At 44.9% G+C, this 21,310-nt stretch overlaps 1 protein-coding gene across 1 annotated transcript in view; it reads right to left on the bottom strand.

Moving 5' to 3' along the window:
• Positions 1-21,280, bottom strand: part of EFTUD2 (elongation factor Tu GTP binding domain containing 2) — a 36,325-nt gene extending 15,045 nt beyond the window's left edge. The window contains exons 1-13 of the mRNA XM_084615962.1: positions 21,161-21,280; positions 19,165-19,273; positions 17,327-17,492; positions 16,829-16,907; positions 12,347-12,422; positions 7,999-8,064; positions 7,683-7,718; positions 6,103-6,193; positions 4,507-4,589; positions 3,831-3,997; positions 2,675-2,799; positions 1,056-1,119; positions 313-403 (exon numbers count right to left, since the gene is read on the bottom strand). Coding sequence (XP_084472088.1) covers positions 313-403; positions 1,056-1,119; positions 2,675-2,799; positions 3,831-3,997; positions 4,507-4,589; positions 6,103-6,193; positions 7,683-7,718; positions 7,999-8,064; positions 12,347-12,422; positions 16,829-16,907; positions 17,327-17,492; positions 19,165-19,269 — 1,149 coding nt within the window. The 5' untranslated portion in view covers positions 19,270-19,273; positions 21,161-21,280. The remainder of the gene's footprint in view (positions 1-312; positions 404-1,055; positions 1,120-2,674; positions 2,800-3,830; positions 3,998-4,506; positions 4,590-6,102; positions 6,194-7,682; positions 7,719-7,998; positions 8,065-12,346; positions 12,423-16,828; positions 16,908-17,326; positions 17,493-19,164; positions 19,274-21,160) is intronic.
• Between the last annotated feature and the right edge of the window lie 30 nt (positions 21,281-21,310).

Genomic DNA, 21,310 nt, shown 5'->3' with positions numbered 1-21,310 from the left:
TTTAAAGTTAGTACTTGGTGGCCACTGGGACACATCCCAGATCCAACGCACCTGGTGCAGGTCCTGCTGAGGAGAGCACCATGAACAGAGGGCATATTTGGAATGAGGAGCAGAACAGGTGCTGGAAGAGAAGGGGCTGCCCCTCAGACACAAACATTTGTGATTGTGGAATTTTCCTAACAGGACAGCAGACAGATTTCATGTGTAGCGCCATCTAGTGTTCAGTCTTTAAACACTCAGCAACAGATACTACAGGCTTCCATCACTTGGCACTGCACTCACGTCAAAGGGAAGGGGAAAGAAAGCATGTACCTGAGCCAGGATCTTGTACAGGGGTTCTAGGACAAACTCCACAAAGCTCCGCTGGGAACTGCTGGTCGGGGCCTTTTTAGTGAACTTTCGTCTGTGCAGGAAAGCCAAGAGGAAAGATGTGAATGGAAAGTGCTCTGCCACCCAAAAGCACCATGACCTCTGTGATATGTACACTAGCCCCTGCATGCCTGGATATTCATATTTCCCCCTTCCCCCTACGCAGAGTGTAAGATCTGCTGGGCAGGGACTCTGACCTGACCTGTCCTGGGGAGCTCTGTGCACTCCTATGGAGCTATACACATTATTAAAAAAAACAGACCCCAATGCACCCTCATGGGCATTTAGTAGGAATGCTAGTAGGGCATTTAGGTCCCTAGGAATTGAACCTGCAACCCCTCCAAGGTATCCACTACCACTCAGAAAAACAGGAAGTTTAGCCACATGCCATCCTGCATCCCCTTTCAAAATCCCTCTGCATAATCCCGGTGAGTTAGAGCAGGCATGTCTATGCCCCAGGGTAAGCCCAGCAATGACAACTAACCATGTCTGCAGAGGAACATGATCGCTGTGCCACCAACAGGCAGGACACACAGCAATGTGGATTCACACTTAGTAGAGGAGAGGCTCAACTCAGCCTCTTCCAACTCCTCTGTTGTTCTACAGGATGGGGTCGGGGAGGGCAAGAGATGCTGCTTGCACAGTAATAAAGCTGGTGAACAAAGATAATTAAAAACACTACGTACGTCTTGGGGTTGAAGTAGATGTCACCCCAAAGCCGCTTTGCAAACTCCTGGTAATTGATGTCTCCTACAAGGGAATAAAGAAATAACCTCAGCTATCACACGATGAAATACCTCTCTCCACTGTTTTCTTTGTAAATGATCAAGGGAGTTCAGAGCTGCAGAAGGGCGCTGGCTCGACAGCTCTGAGGCTGAAATTCAGGCAGCTGCAGAGCAAGATTCCCTGACACCAATCCTCAGCACTAACTTGGAAAACCACGCAGCGGTGAGAAGGGAGTGCAGTGTCTGTGACCTGACTGCTGACAAGGGGATCAGTCAGGGCCCAAGGAGTCTGTTCAGTTCCAAGGGACACTGGAACTCTTTCCAAAAAATTATGACTGAAAAGAGCCGACCTACGGGATCCACTCGCTTCTCCAACTCACTTCTCAAGCTAAGCACTGGAGGGCAGCTGGCATAGCATGATCTCCACCTTCCACCCAGGCTCATTACAATATTTTCTGCCTACGAGTATCTCTCAGCATCCCCTCTCCCTCCCTTCCCTAGCTTTTAGATCGTGTACTAAGTCCATACATGAATATCCCTCCTCAAATGCCCAGGGAATAGGCGGGACCGTAGTTCTAGATTTCAAGTCATGCTGAGTTTACAAGTGATAAGACATCAGCACCCACTCACACCACTTCCACTAAATGCAGAGTCCATTAGCGTGCCTCACCAACTGCTGCCCGCACGCTAAATTAGCCTGAGAGTCGGGAAAACCTCAGGCCGGGCACCAAAGGATGCCACAATGAAAGAGGATCTTGTTTATTCCTTCTTATGGTGCATGAGCGCGTCAGCCCCCTGATCTCTGAACAAAGGCTGCTTTTCATGCCCACCCCCAAAGTTGGGCCAGCTGCCTGGCAGCATCTCCTAGATCCCAACTTCACCACAACTGCAGCCCCGTTCTGAACCTGGGACTTGCCAAGTTCCAGCTGGCCAGGCTAAGCACATGGCTATTCTTTTACTGCCTGCTCTTTCACACCAGGCAGATTGCCTCAGGCTGGCATCGAGGCAGCAGAGATTCAAACCACAGCCAGGACAGTTACATAAAAAAGATCCAGGGGGCAGGAAGAGGGCAAGACCCCCCAGGGGCAAACTTCAGCCTGGATACAGTGGAGTCTCAACTCCAGAGAACCAGGCTTTCCTCATGGCTATGCTGAAAGATTCTTAACCCTTTCAGCTCTGAACCATTTTGTTACCCCATGCAGAGGGCAACACATATGTAACCCTTTATCTAGAACAGCGACAGTGGGTTTTCTCCATTATAGATGTACGTACCATACAGTGGCTTCCACCCATTCCGATATTTACAAGATAAAGAATTACAAGAGAAAATATTTATCCAACAACGTTCCTCACTGGTATTCCTGTTTCCTCAACAGCCAGAAAGTGGCAGGTGAGAAATACCCCAACTGGGCTCTGCAATAACTCTCAGCTCCCTAAATGTTTCTGACTGCATGTGCTAGCATATAAGTGCATACACGAGCCAGCGAAGACCTGAGCTGCTGTAAGTACTTGAAGGGGCTCCACAGAAGTTAACAGGACTTGAGATGTTGATGTGTGCATGGTTTTTGGCTGAGTCTTACCAAATGTGTCTGCATAAATCTTTGCAAAGGAGCCAAGCGTGAAGCAAATGCTATACTGGGAACTGGAGAAGCAGACGTTCCCCAGAAGAGGGGAGAGGATCAGGTTCTCATCGGTGGAATACATGCTGAAACAGAAAAAGCTTTTATGTATGGCATAACTCTATAGAGTGATGGAGATATAAACAGAGGAAGACACTGTCAATGAACCTAAACCCAGAAACAAGAGCCACTCCACTGAAGGAACTCTGCACTGCCCCCAGGGGCCTACAAGAGGGCTCCAGCACTAAGGAGCTGTGTTTTAGGGTTGGTTGTTGTACATACACACACACACACACACACACTTCATCTAAAGGTATTTTGCAGTTTAATTAACTATTGTTTACTCTTTTCAAAACACATGAAAGAAATGGAGAAGGAAAAAAAAACCTTTTGGACAATTGAGGGGAAGAGACCAACAGAGGACAAACAAAGCCGGGATGGAATAAAATGAAAACGTGAATTTGCAACATGCCACCATCCCAACTGCCAGTGCTGTTCTGTAGGGCGCCTGATAAAGCAGCGGGCAGTAACACATGGTGTGTATGGACAGCAGTGAAATGCTGCCTTCCTCCCCTCTGCCCTGTTCAGGAAGGGTCCCACTGCACTAGGGGCACAGCAGTACGCAGGGATGCTTGAGAGACAGCAGTACTTCACAGGGGATTTAGCAGATTGGGATGCCCAAGTCCCATTACCTTTTAATGGAAATTGGAAACTCAAATCCCTTGGTCAGCTTTGAAAAAATCTCAGCCCAGGCTCTAAAAAAAAATTATCTACAGCTTCATACCATTTTGAGGACATCCACCATGGGACAGGCTGGCCCTGCCAAAACACCAGATAATGACCAGGGCCAGGGCTCCCCCCCCCCAAAATGTACATGCACACACTGTAGAACAGTGAAGTCCTCTCCACCAAATGTGTGTTAAGTGAACAAATCCATTCCAAGTTACGTATCTAGTGCGTGCACTTGCCATGGGTGGAGAACGGTTCCATGACATGCAACTGTAATGACATATACTTTTGATTTTAGCATGAGTGATGCTCAAACACAGACTCCAAGATGGACTCAGTGGGCCAAGGATACCATGCTCCAATGACCACCCCCCTCACAAATCTTTACCTGATCAAGCCATTGACCTCATCTACTATGTGTCGGAGTTTGTAATAGGCATCAGTGGGTGGAAGCTTCAGCTCCAGGATCAGCCGATCTATCTTATTAATGCACACGGTCACTGCCAGCCTCTCCTGCACTGCGTGCTTGATCAGCCTCTCTGTGTTCAGCATAACCTGTGGAAAACAAGGAGCATTACCAGACGAGCTAAAGCCCTTGATAACATGCTCTATGGGGCGTGACAGACAAAGCAGTGACCCTTATCCACTAGGCCAGCAGCCTGGAGAAAAGTCTAAGCTCACCCACCAGTGACCTGCTAATAATATGAATTTTAGAAGTATGTATTTGACCCAAGAGCATTCCTTTAAGCCACCCCTTCTGACACCTCTGATATAAATAATCATCTTTATTTCAGATGTGGGGGGAAATGGAGGTACAAAGTAGTTAAGCGAGTAGTCCAAAGTCACAGTGGATCAGTGTCAGACCTGGAAATAGAACCCAGGAGCCATAACTCTCTGCTTCAATACCTAGAAAATGCTACCCATTCTAAATCAGCCTCCAAAGAGCCCCATCACTAATGCAAATGAACTCTACACAGATTGCTTCAGCTAGATTGAAGTCAGGATCAAGGAGCTCAAGAGATTCTGAAATACATCCACAGGAGGTAAAAGAGACTAACACTTACCCCCTCGGCCGCATCAATGAAAAGCACAACTCCGTCGGAAATTCGAAGACCGGCAGTAACCTCATCAGAAAAGTTCACATGGCCTTCAAAACAAAAGCAGTTAAAGCTCAGTGAGCCCAGTTCACAGAAATGACTCACTGGAGTGGGGAAAGCTGCCTGCACCTCTGATAACCTGTCATTGGTCACAAGCTTGCACTCCAGAGGGCAGGGGTGAGAAGAATAGTGTTCCTTTGCCTTCCAGAAAGCACCTCAGTTAATCTAGCCAGGGCACTGTTGCCAGCATTGTGTATAAAGACCTTCCAGACTGTCTTATGCTGATTTTTGAGACTACAGCATGCTACTAATGTTGTTTCTAATAGTCATCTGTTTGCAACTGTAACTCTATCCCCAGATCTTTGTACAAATGCCTGTGGAAAGGTGGTAATTAAAGTAGTACTTTCAGAGAGGTGAATGAACTAAGTTAAGGAGCAGAGTTGGGCAGCAACCAGTATAATCCCTGCAAAACCCTCCTGCCTCTTCTGGTGTCTTCTGTGCTTGTCTCTCCTTGGCTTCGACTGAAAGCTCTTTGGACACAACAGGGGTGTTATTTTGTAATGCACTGTATCAGTCTCCAGTCCCAGGCTGTTTTGTAACTCCATACATAGCAAGCAGAAGTGTGGCTCTGATTAGAGCAGGAATGAATGCATTTCACTTTCTTGCCCAAATGGACCACGTGTTCAAAAGAGCTCAGTACGGCAGGCACCAAGTTCTTCTGAAAACCTAAGCGTAAGTCTCACAATCGCACTTTGGAAGAATCTGGCCCAAACGTGGGTGCTGAGACTTTGAAAATCTGGCCACACATCTACTTCCCATATATTTAAGTCACCTCTGCTGATTCAGCTCATACACAAACAAGATTCATAGGTTCCAAGGCCAATAAGGGACCATTCTGATCATCTTGTCTGACCTCGAAAAAGTGAGAGAGCAATGTTCTCAGTCCTGTTAGTCATGAAGGAACTAGTCCAGCTAAGAGAGCACGAGCTGAAGCCTATGCTGCCTTAAGCATCAGAAACAAAAAACTGCCGGCTAAATTCCAGCTGCAAAATCTCTCTATAGCTGGTAGTGTCTTCAGAAGCAGAGAGCAGCCAGCTGGAAGGTCAGATCTGAAGCTCTGTTAGGGCTGAAATGGAATTACTAAGAGTAAACATGAAACCCCAGGAGGTCATCTTTGAAGGGAAACTTTTTAGAGTGTTGTTGCACTTTATAAAGTCTAAACTGAATAACTGGTCTATGAGATTTAAATAGACAGACACTGGATTTGAGAAAATGTAAACTGGTTTGGCGCAAAACTCCATTATGCCCTAGCACCAAAGCCCCCCTCAGACCCTCCTTTGTCAGACAGTGGTTTATATTTTTAATATTCCATTCATGTCTATGCACCTTCTTTCAGAAGACCTATAGGTTTTATGAACTGGGGCCCATTTGTGGAAGCCTTTACTGAAACGTGCATTTCTTACTCACACCAATAGCACCACTGGCTTTACTGAGACTAACTCACAAGCAGGACTGCCAGGATTAAACCCACAAATTGTTAGTGTCTGGATCAGCTCAACACACCTGGCGTGTCCATGATGTTGAAGAGAAATGATTTCCCCTTGGTGTCCGGTAGAACAACAGTTACCGGGGTGCTCTTGATTCCAACACCCCTCTGAAAGAAATGAAGCCAGGATTAGCAGATAAATTACAGTGCAACATGACTGAAGGAAGTGGCAGTCAACCATGGAAGGAGAATTCATCAGACAAGACACAGGAAATCGCCCATCCATCCCAAGGTCCCATTCTCCTGCCATACTGGATTGGGCTGCTGATCCAGACACCCAGTAAACCTGCTCGAGCAGTAGCTAACACCCAGGTCATCTGAGGAAAGAGAAATCTCCTGAATACTGCACTCAGCTAATGGGAGAATGAATTCCTTCTGCCTCCCTTCTCGCTGCTGCCACCAGGTCATGCCCTGGCACGAGCTCTGCCCATACGCAGTGTAAAGAAACAGTGTAGGGATGGAAATACAAAGTTGACAGAACAGACCCAGACATGACTCTGCACCAACAACGTGTAATCAGTATGACCCAGTTTGTTTTTAAATATAATCAAAGACCCCAGTCTAAAGGTTGTAAGTATCAGAGGGTAGCTGTGTTAGTCTGTATCCACAAAAACAACACAGAATCCAGTGGCACCTTAAAGACTAACAGATTTATTTGGGCATAAGCCATCTGAAGAAGTGGGGTTTTTACCCACGAAAGCTAATGCCCAAATAAATCTGTTAGTCTTTAAGGTGCCACCGGACACCTTATTGTTTCAGTCTAAAGGTTCAAATCCCAGAAAGCCCAGGATTTATGAAAAATGGAATCTGTTTATTCTGATCTCTGAGTTTACCCTCCACTGCCACAGCAGCGAATAACCCCTGCCCTGCGCCTTCCCTTCACAGACCGAACCCACACGTGCCACTGGGACAGCCTCGGAAATTAAAGAGTTTAACTTTATAACCGTTATCATCACGGCAATCCCCCTTGCAGATCAAGTGCCACCCGGATTCTTAAGGTGATCTGGCTGGCTGGCCAGTCTGTGTCTATCTGACCTTATTGTGCCACTGAAGCTTTTGGTTCCCAAGTGATTGCCAAATGCATAGTGGCCTTTCTTGGTATACACACTTCAGCATTCGCTGGTCTTCCATCCAAATAATACATCCATCACCAATTTTACATTTACCTCCAACATGCAGGATATTAAATAGCCCTTTCATAATACTACATTGGTCAGTTAGCCTCAGCATCAGAGAAACTCTTGGCAGTTTCAACTACAAGGACAACTGACCAGATTGCCACAGGTGGTCAGCTTCAGTATATCTTTTTTATTTAATTAAACGTGACTATTAAGGTTATATATAAGGAGGCAAGAGTAATGGAAGGAACATAAGGTTTGGTCTGCTTGTCATTGCTTGAAGCAATAAGATCCTTGGTTTACAGATCAACTGGTGTGATTAATCAAAATGAACCTTCCTCCCAACATACAGGGCAAAAGAGGTCACACTTGGAAACATTACGAGTGAAGAATTAATTTTTTCATGACTTTCTGCAGCTTGAGCGCAGTTTGCCAGAGTTAGTTGCTATCTCAAGCTTGCTATCTCAAGGTGCACTTACCTCTTGCTCCGTGAACAGTATGTCAGTGTAGCAAAGCTGCAGAAACAGACAGTTCTCAGGGTCAGATCATGAAACAAGATGTCTTTATATCAAACATTTTGAAGTCTGAACTAGGAAGTGATGGCTGTCTACATATAAACAACACAGTAAATAAATGGCAGAGCTAAGAACAGAACCCAGATGCCTGACTTCCAGTTCTCGGCTCTAACCTTTAGATTGTATTCTCCCTCATGCACAGAATCTCTCTATTTGAATGTGAGCACCCTCTGCCTTCCTGTCATCCCAAACGATCAGAACATATTGAAAAGCCACTTACATCCTGGTCGTAGCGCTTCCTGATCTCTGGGTGCGTCTGCTCTATCAGGCAATCCACAAAACAAGTCTGAAAGTATGAAAAAGGCAAGAAAAAGCAAGGTGACCGTATGGCTGATAAGCAGATATAGATGGGCCACCAAATCTTTGCTATTTTAGCCAGAGAGGTGGGAGGGAGCGGAGCTGGTGGCTAACTGTATGTTACCTGAAGTGGACTCTCTGTGATAGCAATCTCTCAAGGGACTAAAACTATCAGAGTAGTGATGAAGTAACTGACAGATCATTAATACTACTACAATTTTACTATGGGCCCACTCAGGATGGGGGCCCCACTGTTTGGGCACCAGTACAAACATAAATAGATGTAATCTGAGCCCTGAAGGGCTTCCAATCTAAAGCACACACAAGAGATGAAGGGTCAGGAACAACCCTTAACCATGGAGTGGGGATACTCAGGAAGACCAGGGCTTTAAAGAGCCCGCTCCTAAGCAACAAGAGGAACTAGTGAACAGGAGCAGCTAACAGGGGAGTTTTGTGAGGGATTTTACAGGGGGCACTACATACACTTAACATTTCTTAAACTTCTTTAAACTTAAGCTACAAAACATCCCCTGATAAAAACAAAACGACAACAAAGGAACCAGTGGCAGGAGTAAAAAGAGAATGCAGGCAGAAGTCCAGCAACAGAGTGGGGGGCTACCCAGTGTATTGCACACAATGCAGCATGTAGGCAGGTAGCATATGGCCCTGAGAGAGCATGTATGGGTTTTGGAGGCCAAGGTGGCTGAGCTAGAAGAGCTAAGGGAGACAGAGAGATACACAGACGAGACTTTCCAGGACACAATAGTATGATCCCACCCCCAGTCTAATAGCCTCTGTGCTGTTGAGGAGGGTGAAAGTCTCAGGGAAGGAGAACATCCAACTGGAGCAGAAGGAAACGATCCCATAGCTGGGACCCTCCTTCCAGATGATGTTGTGGTATCCTCTCGCACTGAGGATACCTCTCCGGAGGAGGGAACTCCAGTTATTAGGAAGAGACAGGTATTAGTAATGGGCAATTCGATCATTAGAAACATAGATAGCTGGGTTTGTGATGATCACCTTATTGTGCCACTGAAGCTTTCGGTTACCAAGTGATTGCCAAATGCGTAGTGGCCTTTCTTGGTACACACGCTTCAGCATTCACTGGTGCTGAGATAAAGTTTCTTGACACCTTAAATGACTGCTTCTTGGAGCAGCTAGTCCTGGAACCCACAAGAGGAGAGGCAATTCTTGATTTGGTCCTAAGTGGAGCACAGGATTTGGTTCAAGAGGTGAATATAGCTAGACTGCTTGGTAATAGTGACCATAATATAATTCAATTTAACATCTCTGTGGTGGGGAAAACACCACAGCAGCCCAGCACTGTAGCATTTAATTTCAGAAAGGGGAACTACACAAAAATGAGGAGATTAGTTAAACAAAAATTAAAAGGTACAGCACCAAAAGTGAAATCTCTGCAAGCTGCATGGAAACTTTTTAAAGAAACCATAATAGAGGCTCAACTTAAATGTATACCCCAAATTAAAAAACATAGGAAAAGAACCAAAAAAGAGCCACCTTGGCTAAACAACAAAGTAAAAGAAGCAGTGAGGCAAAAAGGCATCCTTTAAAAAGTGGAAGTTAAATCCTAGTGAGGAAAATAGAAAGGAGCATAAACTCTGTCAAATGAAGTATAAAAATATAACTAGGAAGGCCAAAATTTTTTTCTGGAAGAACAGCTAGCCAAAGACTCAGAAAGTAATAGCAAATTTTCCATTTTTAAGTCCATCAGAAGCAAGAAGCTGCTGAACAACCAGTTGGGCCACTGGACGATGGAGATGCTAAAGGAGCACTCGTGGACGATAAGGCCATTGCGGAGAAACTAAATGAATTCTTTGCATCAGTCTTCACAGCTGAGAACGTGAGGGAGATTCCCAAACCTGAGCCATTCTTTTTAGGTGACAAATCTGAGGAACTGTCCCCGATTGAGGTGTCATTAGAGGAGGTTTTGGAACAAACTGATAAACTAAACAGTCATAAGTCACCAGGACCAGATGGTATTCCCCCAAGAGTTCTGGAGGAACTCAAATGTGAAATTGCAGGACTAACAACTGTCGTCTGTAACTATCATTTAAATCAGCTTCTGTACCAAATGACTGAAGGATAGCTAATATGACACCAATTTTTAAAAAGGGCTCCAGAGGAGACCCCAGGAATTACAGGACCCCAGGTAAACCTGACTTCAGTACCTGGTAAACTGGTTGAAACTATAGTGAAGGACAAAATTGTCAGACACATAGATGAACATAATTTCTTGGAGAATAATCAAAATGGTTTTTGTAAAGGGCAATCATGCCTCACCAATCTACTAGAATTCTTTGAGGGGGTCAACAAGCATGTGGACAAGAGGGATCCAGTGGATATAGTGTATTTAGATTTTCAGAAAGCCTTTGACAAGGTCCCTCACCAAAGGCTCTTAAGCAAAGTAAGCAGTCATGGGATAAGAAGGAAGGTTCTCTCATGGATTGGTAACTGGTTAAAAGATAGGAAACAAAGCATAGGAATAAATGATCAGTTTTCAGAATGGAGAGAGGTAAATAGTGGTGTCCTCCTGGGGTCTGTACTGGGCCCAGTCCTATTCAACATATTTATACATGATCTGAAAAAAGGAGTAAACAGTGAGGTGACAAAATTTGCAGATGATACAAAACTACTCAAGATAGTTAAGTCCCAGGCAGACTGTGAAGAGCTACAAAAGGATCTCTCAAAACTGGGTGACTTGGCAACAAAATGGCAGATGAAATTCCATGTTGATAAATGCAAACTAATGCCCATTAGAAAACATAATCCCAACTATACATACAAAATGATGTGGGTTAAATTGGCTGTTACCACTCCAGAAAGAGATCCTGGAGTCATTGTGGATAGTTCTCTGAAAATATCCACTCAATGTGAAGTGGCAGTCAAAAAAGCGAACAGAACGTTGGGAATCATTAAGACAGGGATAGATAATAAGATAGAACGTATCACATTGCCTCTATATAAATTCATGGTACATCCACATCTTGAATACTGGGTGTAGATGTGGTCGCCTTATCTCAAAAAAGATATATTGGACTTGGAAAAGGTTCAGAAAAGGGCAACAAAAATGATTAAGGGTATGGAACGGCTGCCGTAAGAGGCAAGATTAATAAGACTGGGACTTGCCAGCTTGGAAAAGAGACAACTAAAGGGCGATATGATAGAGGTCTATAAAATCATGACTGGTGTGGAGAAAGTAAATAAGGAAGCGTTGTTTACTCCTCATAAACACAAGAACTAGGGGCCACCAAATGAAATTAACAGGCAGCAGGTTTAAAACAAACAAAAGGAAGTATTTTTTCCACACAATGCACAGTCAACCTGTGGAACTCTTTGCCAGAGGATGTTGTGAAGGCCAAGACTCTACCAGGGTTCAAAAAAGAACTAGATAAATTTATGGAGGACAGGTCCATCAATGGCTATTAGCCAGGATGGGCAGGGAAGGTGTCCCTAGTCTCTGTTTGCCAGAAGCTAGGAATGGGCGACAGGAGGTGGATCACTTGATGATTCCCTATTCTGTTCATTTGCTCTGGGGCACCTGGCACTGGACACTGTCAGAAGACAGGACACTGGGTTAGACGGACCTTTGGTCTGACTCAGTATGGCCGTTCTGATGTTTAACAGGGAAAGAACATACAAGTAGATGAACACTGTGAAAAATGTACACAGCATGACTAGTTACATTTGGGGTTTTTTCCCTTTCTTTATTCATTGGGAGTAGAGGGAAAAATGTGGGAGTTAGTAAGAGCAAAGGAGGGAAGGAAAGAGGGACTGTCACACTCTGTCAGCTCCCTAGCCATGAGGAGCAGGCCTGGTTTTGTAGGCATCACAGCAGAAGGCAGCCTTGACAAGGCCACGGTAAGGGTATTGCTCCCCTCTCCCCCAATTGGTTAGATCTACCTACATATTGTACTGATATATACTATCAAACACTCCCAAGCTGATGCGTACACATCACTTCTTAAAGCAGAGTTAGATAACTACACATGCATTAGCTAGAGAACACAGAACTGAATGCATAACTGGCTTCTGGCTTACTACTTTAACCACTGAGAGACCATCAACAATCGGCTTGGCCTCCTAATTAAAAAAACAGTCACTACTGTGAGCCAGTGAGCTCTTACATAGGTGCTATTAGCAAGGCATGTCCCTGCACAAGTGTGCTGTTATCCTTCAACAGCACCAGCTGATTCATTAACACAGAAGACACCCTCTGTCCTCAGCTAGGCACAGCCCTGTATTCATTCTACCTTGCCATGGTGGAGATGCCCGCACAGGGTCACATTCCGAATCAGCTCAGAGTTGTCCATCAGATCTGCCAGGAAACTAGAGGAAGGGAAGAAACAAATGACAGTTAGCTGCTTCTATTCTGCCCACAGTACGATCCCCCAGTAAGACCTGGCACTTCAGCTGCACCTTTCAACCCAGGGTCTTGAAGTGCTTTAGAACGTTCATTCTCCTAGCTCCCTGCCAGGTACATAAACATCCTCAATTCACAGACTGGGAAGCTGACCCACAGAGATTAAGTATTGGACCAATGGTATTGATCCATTACTTGATGAAATAGTAGAACTGTCAATAACAGTGCTGAAAAGATGGAAGTGTTCAATAAATATTTCTGTTCTGTACTTTGGGAAAAACAGACGATGTATTTATATCATATGATGATGATAATACACCTTCCATTCCAACAGTAACTATGGAGGATGCTAAACAGCAGCTACTAAAGCTAGACATTTTTAATTCAGAAGGTCCAGAGAACTTGGATCCAAGAGTTTTACAAGAGCTGGCCAAGAAGTTTGCTGGACCATTAATGTTGATTTTCAGTAACTCTTGGAACACTGGGGAAGTTCTAAAAGACTGAAAAAAAGCTACTGTTGTGCCAACATTTAAAAAGGGGATGACCCAGTTAATTATAGAGACCTGTCACCTTGACAAGATAATGGAATGGCTGATATAGGGCTCAAGAAGAATTAAAGGAGATTAAATTAATTTGATGATATTTTCCATAAATCCATGTTACTTGGCATTAATTATATTATAGTCCCTTCAACTACTGCTGGAATACTGTGTCCAGTTCTGGACAATTCAAGAAGGATGTTGATAAATTGGAGAGGGTTCAGAGAGGAGCCATGACAACGATTAAAGGATTTGACAAAATACTGTATAGTGATAGATTTGAGGAGCGAACTCTATTTAGTTTATCCAACAGAAGGTTAAGGGATAACTTGATCATAGTCTATAAAGACCTATGTGAGGAACAGAAATGTAATAACGGACTCTTTGATCGAGCAGACAGATATAACAAAATCCAATGGCTGGAAATTGAAGCTACACAAATTCAGACTAGAAATAAGGCACACATTTTTAACAGTGAGGGTAATTAACCACTGTAACAACTTTAACATAAGAACATAAAAATGGACAATGGCCCTTCTAGCCCAATATGTTGGTCTTCTGACAGTGGCTAGTGCTAGATGCTTCAGAGGGAGTAACAGATCAGGGCAATTTATTGAGTGATCCGTTCCTTGTCATTCATTCCCAGATTCTAGTAGTCAGAGGTTTAGGGACACCTGAAGCATGGCGTTGCACCCCTGCCCATTTTGGCTAATAGCCACTGATGGACCTATCCTCCAGGAACTTATCTAATCTTTTTTTAACCCAGTTATACTTTTGGCCTTCACAAAATCCCCTGGCAACAAGTTCCCCAGGTTGACTATATGTTGTGTGAAGAAGTTACTTCCTTATGTTTGTTTTAAACCTGCTGCATACTAATTTCGTAGGGTGACCCCTGGTTTGACTGTTATGTGAAGGGGTAAATAATACTCCCCTATTTACTTTCTCCACCCCAGTCATGATTTTATAGACCTCTGTCCTATCCCCCCCAGTCGTCTCTTTTCCAAGCTGAACAGTCTCAACCTTTTAATCTCTCCTCATATGGAAGCTGTTCCATCCCCCTGATCATTTTTGTTGCCCTTCTCTGTACTTTTTCAACTCTAATTTTATTTTATTTTACTTTATTTTATTTATTTATTTTTGACATTGAAGGACCAGAACTCCATGCAGTATTCAAGGTGTGGGGTACCAGGCATTTACATAGTGGCATGATGATATTTTCTATCTTCTTAATGGTTCCTAACATTCTGCTAGCTTGTTTGAGTACTGCCGCACACTGAGCAGGTGTTTTCAGAGAACTATCTAAAATGACTCCAAGATCTCTTTCTTGAGTAGTAACAAATAATTTAGACCTCATCATTTTGTATGTATAGTTGGGATTACGTTTTCTAATGGGCATTAGTTTGCATTTATCAACATTGAATTTCATCTGCTATTTTGTTGCCCAGTCACTGAGTTTAATGAGATCCCTTTATAGCTCTTCACAATCTGCTTTGGATTTAACTCTCTGGAGTAGTTTAGTATCATCTGCACACTTTGCCTCCTCACTGTTTACCCATTTTTCCACAGCAGCTAAAATTTAGTCAGGGGCATTTATAGTAGAAGTTATGGACAGGTCAGGGGCTGTGAATTTTTCTGTTTATTGCCGTGACCCATCCATGACTTTTTACTAAAAATACCCATGACTAAATCTGAGCCTTATTTATGAATATGTTGAACAGCACAGTTCCCAGTACAGATCCTTGGGGAACCCTCCTATTCACCTCCTCTATTGACACTTCAATCTGGTACAGTTCCTAAGATCTACCACCTAAAAAGAACAACTCAGGAGTTTGAATCTCCCCTCAGATCCTCTGCAGTGAAGACGGATGCAAAAAATTCATTTAGCTTCATTTAGCTTCTCCACAATTGCCTTGTCTTCCTTGAGTGCTCCTTTAGCACCTCAATTGTCCAGTGGCTCCACTGATTGTTACGTTTTTGCGTCTTTTGCTAGTTACTCTTCAAATTATTTTTTTTGCCTGCCTAATTATACTTTTACACTTGGCTTGCTAGAGTTTATGTTCCTTTCCATTTTCCTCACTAGGATTTGACTTCCGATTTTTAAAGAATGCCTTTTGTCTCTGCCTTTTTTATTCTGTTGTTTAGCCATGGTGGCTTTTTTTGGTCTTCTGTTTTTTTCCTTTTTTTTATTTGAGGCATAGAAGCTGAAACTATATCTATTATAGATTGCAGAGTAGCAGCTGTGTTAGTCTGTATTCGCAAAAAGAGAAGGAGTACTAGTGGCACCTTAGAGACTAACCAATTTATTTGAGCATAAGCTTTCATGAGCTACAGCTCACTTCATTGGGTGTTTTAAAAAAGTTTCCAAGTAATGTGCAGGCATTTCACTCTTGTGACCATTCCTTTTAATTTCTGTTTAATTAGCCTCCTCATGTTTGTGGAGTCCCCTTTTTTGAAGTTAAATGCTACTGTGGTGGGTTTCTTTGGTATTTTCCCCCCTACAAGGATGTTCAATTTCATTATATTATGGTCACTATTACTGAGTGGTTCAGCTATATTCACCTCTTGGACAGATCCTGTGCTCCACTTCGGACTAAATCAAAATAGCCTCTCCCCTTGAAGACTCCAGGACTAACTCCTCCAAGAAGCAGGATTAATGGTGTCTAGAAATTTTATCTCTGCATCCCGGCCTGAGATGACATGTACCCAGTCAATATGGGGATAGTCACCATCTCCATCCTGGTCATGTGGTCAGTAGTATATTCCTACAGCTGTATTATTATTCAAGCATGGAATTTCTATCCATCGAGATTCTATGGTACAGTTTGATCCATTTAAGATTTTTATATGTTTGACTCTATGTTTTCTTTCATATATAGTGCGAGTCCCCTACCAGTGCGACCTACTTTGTTATTCCAGTATATTTTGTACCTGGTATTACCATGTCCCATTGGTTATCATTCCACCAAGCTTCTGTGATGCCTACTAAAGCAATATCCTCATTTAATACCAGGCACTCAAGTTCACCCATCTTAGTATTTAGACTTCTTGCATTTGTATACAAGCTCTTATAAAATTTGTCAATATTTAGTCGTCTGCCTTTATGTGATGTAACTGAATGGGACTCTTTCCTTTGACTGTTTCTCTTCAGTTATTTTTCAGGGGCTTTGATGGATTCTCCATCACTGGACATTTTTTAATTGAGATTGGATGTTTTTCTAAAAGATCTGCTTAATGCCTCATACTGCATTATATAGGATGTCAAAGACCACAATGGTCCTTTCTGGCCTCACAATCTACAAAGTGCCTCATACAGTCAGTAGGACAGCTGTAACTAGCACCCAGGATTCTGGACTCTCTCTGCACTTTTTCTGAGTCACTCAAGAAAATAGCTATGTTTTAAGTGAATTCAAGGTGTGGGTTTCTGACTGACAAACTCCACATTAACCGGTGAAAACTAGGGTTCTGAAGTTAGTGAAGTAACGACACTATGTGTGCTGTGCAGTGCAGTGAGTGGAATGCATTTTTAAGCTTCAGTTCCTTTTGTACCTTCTTCCTTCTCCCCTCTAGCTAGAAAAAGGGAAACCAGCTGCTCTTGCAGTTCTGCTGATGGTATCCCTATGCCAATGAAAGGCCAAACTGCTGCTGTTTTGGAAAGCTGGAAGACAAGACGTTTTCACCTCCACTCTAGAGCAGCTTTTTCCTCCGAGTGGTACATACCAATCCCTCTTACCTCCCCTCAGCCTGTGAACATGGGAAAGCAAAGGGTACACTGTATGAATGACTTGAACCAAATACGAACTTTTGAAAGAAAAAGAAAGCCACACAGTACTCACTCCATCTCATACACGGTGACAGGCAACGTCTGTTCCATCAGGGAGAATTTCTTGGTTTTCACAGGTTTAATAATAGGCTCTGGAAACAAACCAAAGAAAAATGGAAAGGTATTCCCTAGTACCCCTCAGCTCCAGCATTCTCTCTAATTTTAGAAATTAACTGTAATAAATAGTAGACAAAACTTTAAGCTGGCACTGTGATTTTCAAGTTGATGGCATCCCTTCAACTCTTGTACGTGCAGAGGATCAGAAACTAAACTGAAATAAGTTTTTATTTGCCATCTTTAAATTAACTCATGAACAAAATTCTTCTTTGTTAACTGTCTCAATAGAACTTCTGTTAAAACGACAAACCAAATGCTAACCAGAGAGAATTCTGAAGTGAGGAAACTAACGATACTGCCAGCAGCAAGACTTTGTTTTCCTTCTCCCTTACAAGTTTGTTTTAAGAAACCCTCCCTGATCGCACCCACGATTTACTAACCTCTCATTACTCACCAGTGAGAGGCTGTGTATCTTCCTCCTGCACTATGGTCTCTACCTCAGGCCCGTAAACCTCTTCTGCAGTCGGATAGTATTTCTTATCCTCATGCAGTACCACTTCCATTCCAGGATGATCTTCATCATGATCTCCTATATCATCGTCATCGTCATCATCATCAAGCTGAAACCAAGAACAATACTTTGCTATTCTTTAGAGCTTTACATCCAAGGATCTCAAAGCACTATACAAACATTAAACTCCTATTTTACAGTTAGGAAACTGGAGGCAGTAAGTGGGTAGGTGATTAGCTGATGGTCACACTTCAAGTCATTGACGCAGCTGGAAAAGAATCTGGCCATCATAACTACAACTAGAATCTAGATCATATGCAACTGCAGTGCAGGTCCCAGTCTTGCTGTATCAGGCACCGATCAAAGTCAGGTCCTGAAAAACGTTCTGATGGGCTCCCCCACTTTCAGTTTGGAGGCCATTTTTCCACCTTGAATCCATTCCAGATAGCCACAATGAACAGCAGGTCATCTTTAAATCAGATACCAATGTCACATGCAAGTGATGCTTGCACAGCAAGCAATTGATACCAGTACCCTTTATCCATGTGCACAACATACCCAAGGCTGGCAGTACAAGTAGTGAGACACAGTGGACCCCTTCTGCATCAAAGTGCAGCTACCAAACCCTGTGCATTAAACCCCAAAACCCCACGTGTGTGAGTTATGATTTCACTAGTACAATAATGATTATTTTGCATATACATATAAATACTGGCACCATTAGGAGCTCTACTTCTTTAAAGGAACAATCCAGTGATTAGTTCCAATTTCTTAGATCACTAAAGATCTACCAAAGAACTCACAGTGAAAGAGCAATTTTCAGCACCATTCCTAAACATATCAGTGGCTGTTTCTGTTTTCATAAATATAAATACTACTCATATTCCCCTATTCTATGTTCTTACACCAAGCTCATCATCATAATCTCTGAACACCTTCCAGTCATGCATTAAACATGACTAATAGTGTCATGTGTTGGTGTTAACATCTCTTAATGGGAGACACCGGAAAGTATGAGTAAAATAATGAGGGACTCAGTGTAAGGATCTTGTTTAAAACACAAGATATGGAGCTCCTATTTGAATGCGTACAACAGCAAGGAAACTCACTTAAAACAGAGAAAGTTTCTTATTTTTTTTTCACACATTCAAGTGGAAGCTGAATTTCCTTGTCTCTTTCTGACTATCAAGAGGGCAGCTTCCTATTAGATTTTTAATTTTTATTATATTTTTAGATACTTTGTTTTTAGAAATCTACTAAATCAGAATATTTAATAGTACATCAAAGTTTTCCTTGAAAACATTAAGTAAGTTTGCTGTGGTGTGGAGTTTTGTTTTGTTTTTGAGAGAGAGAGAGAGAGAAAAAATCATTTTCTGGGGACAGGAGACACTGACACAGAAGGAACAGTTACTTTTCAGCTTGCACCAGAGATCGGTTGATAACTGTAGTCAGGATTAAAATTCAGGAGAAACAGGTTAGAGCAGGAGTAGGAAAACTTAAGACATGAATAACCTTCATTTCAGTTTTCAGAGTAACAGCCGTGTTAGTCTGTATTCGCAAAAAGAAAAGGAGTACTTGTGGCACCTTAGAGACTAACCAATTTATTTGAGCATAAGCTTTTGTGAGCTATAGCCCACTTCATTGGATGCAAGCTTATGCTCAAATAAATTGGTTAGTCTCTAAGGTGCCACAAGTACTCCTTTTCTTTATGCTTCATTTCAGTATTACGTTATTCTGGTGAAAATACAAATTAAGATCTTTTTGCGCAAGTTTCATTGCACCTCATCAAGATCCTTGGTCTCTCTGCCCAGTTCATCATCATCATCATCGGAGTCGAGCTCTGGCCCGATGTAGTTCCCAAACTCATCATACAGGTCTGTGTCCATGATGCTAAGTACCAAGAGAGACAAAGCCATGTGTAACTAGAATAATCGGGGCAACTGTTTTCCTGCACCATGGATGAAGGTGCATCCCGCCCCCCCCCCCGTCATTTAAGTTTATTTATTAAACACATTTGATAACTGACTCTCTCTGCCATCACCCAGTGCTCCCCCATGACCCCCCTCTTCACCAGCACCCATCCCACATCACCCACCCTAGAGCCCCTGGTTAATCAGCAACCAGAGCCCATCCTACATTGCACCCCTGCCACGCCCAGCATATCGCCCAGCATATCATCCTCCCTAGAGTCCCCTCTGCCAGCACCCAGCATCGCTGGCAAATGTCATCCTCCCCAAAGCCCCCAGCACAAGCACCCAGTGTGCCCTCAGATAACCCCTCTCTGCCAAGTCCTTCACATCACCCCCTCCAGAACCCCTTCCATCAGACCCCAGCACTCCAACACCCTTCCGAGCCCCAATCACCAGCACCCCCTACATTACCAAGCCCCAGCACACCACCCTCTCCAGAGCCCCTCTGCCAGTCCCGCACATCACCCCCTCCACATCACCTCGTCCAGAGCCCCCTGCCTTCCCCCACATCACCACAGCCCCCAACTTCCCAGCACATCACCCTCAGCAAGTCCCCCACATCCCCCCTCTCAGAACCCCCTGCGTCTCATCACATCCCCCAACTTCCCCCACATCACCTCGTCCAGAGGCCCCTGCATCCCCCCTCCACATCACCTCGTCCAGAGCCCCCTGCATCCCCCCTCCACATCACCTCGTCCAGAGGACCCTGCATCCCCCCTCCACATCACCTCGTCCACAGCCCCCTGCATCCCCCCTCCACATCACCTCGTCCAGAGACCCCTGCATCCCCCCTCCACATCACCTCGTCCACAGCCCCCTGCATCCCCCCTCCACATCACCTCGTCCACAGCCCCCTGCATCCCCCCTCCACATCACCTTGTCCACAGCCCCCTACATCCCCCCTCCACATCAACTCGTCCAGAGCCCCAGAGTCCCCCCCTCCACATCACCTCGTCCACAGCCCCCTGCATCCCCCCTCCACATCACCTTGTCCACAGCCCCCTGCATCCCCCCTCCACATCAACTCGTCCAGAGCCCCAGAGTCCCCCCCTCCACATCACCTCGTCCACAGCCCCCTGCATCCCCCCTCCACATCACCTTGTCCACAGCCCCCTACATCCCCCCTCCACATCAACTCGTCCAGAGCCCCAGAGTCCCCCCCTCCACATCACCTCGTCCACAGCCCCCTGCATCCCCCCTCCACATCACCTCGTCCAGAGCCCCCTGCATCCCCCCTCCACATCAACTCGTCCAGAGCCCCCTGCATCCCCCCTCCACATCACCTCGTCCACAGCCCCCTACATCCCCCCTCCACATCACCTCGTCCACAGCCCCCTGCATCCCCCCTCCACATCACCTCGTCCAGAGACCCCTGCATCCCCCCTCCACATCACCTTGTCCACAGCCCCCTACATCCCCCCTCCACATCAACTCGTCCAGAGCCCCAGAGTCCCCCCCTCCACATCACCTCGTCCACAGCCCCCTGCATCCCCCCTCCACATCACCTCGTCCAGAGCCCCCTGCATCCCCCCTCCACATCAACTCGTCCAGAGCCCCCTGCATCCCCCCTCCACATCACCTCGTCCACAGCCCCCTGCATCCCCCCTCCACATCACCTTGTCCACAGCCCCCTACATCCCCCCTCCACATCACCTCGTCCACAGCCCCCTACATCCCCCCTCCACATCACCTCGTCCACAGCCCCCTGCATCCCCCCCACACCAACGTCCCATCAGCAGCGCGCAGCCCCCCATCCCCTCCCAAGAGGCGCCGTGGCCCCAGCTCAGGCCGGGCCCGCACGCCTCACCCAACGCTCGCGCTCCGCGCCTTCCGTTCCGGCGGCCGCTGCCTGCGACTGTGCGACACCAGCGCGGAAGGACCCGGGGGGCGAGCGGTACGATTGCCTAATGGGCCGCTTCAAACCCCGTTGCAGCCAGCGCCGCGGCCGGAGCGGGGA

The sequence above is a fragment of the Lepidochelys olivacea genome (assembly GCF_965140295.1).
Source record: "Lepidochelys olivacea isolate rLepOli2 genome assembly, chromosome: 27".
Lineage (NCBI taxonomy): Eukaryota > Metazoa > Chordata > Testudines > Cheloniidae > Lepidochelys > Lepidochelys olivacea.
The sequence above is the reverse complement of the archived record's forward strand: the minus strand, read 5'-3'. Positions and strand labels throughout refer to the sequence as shown.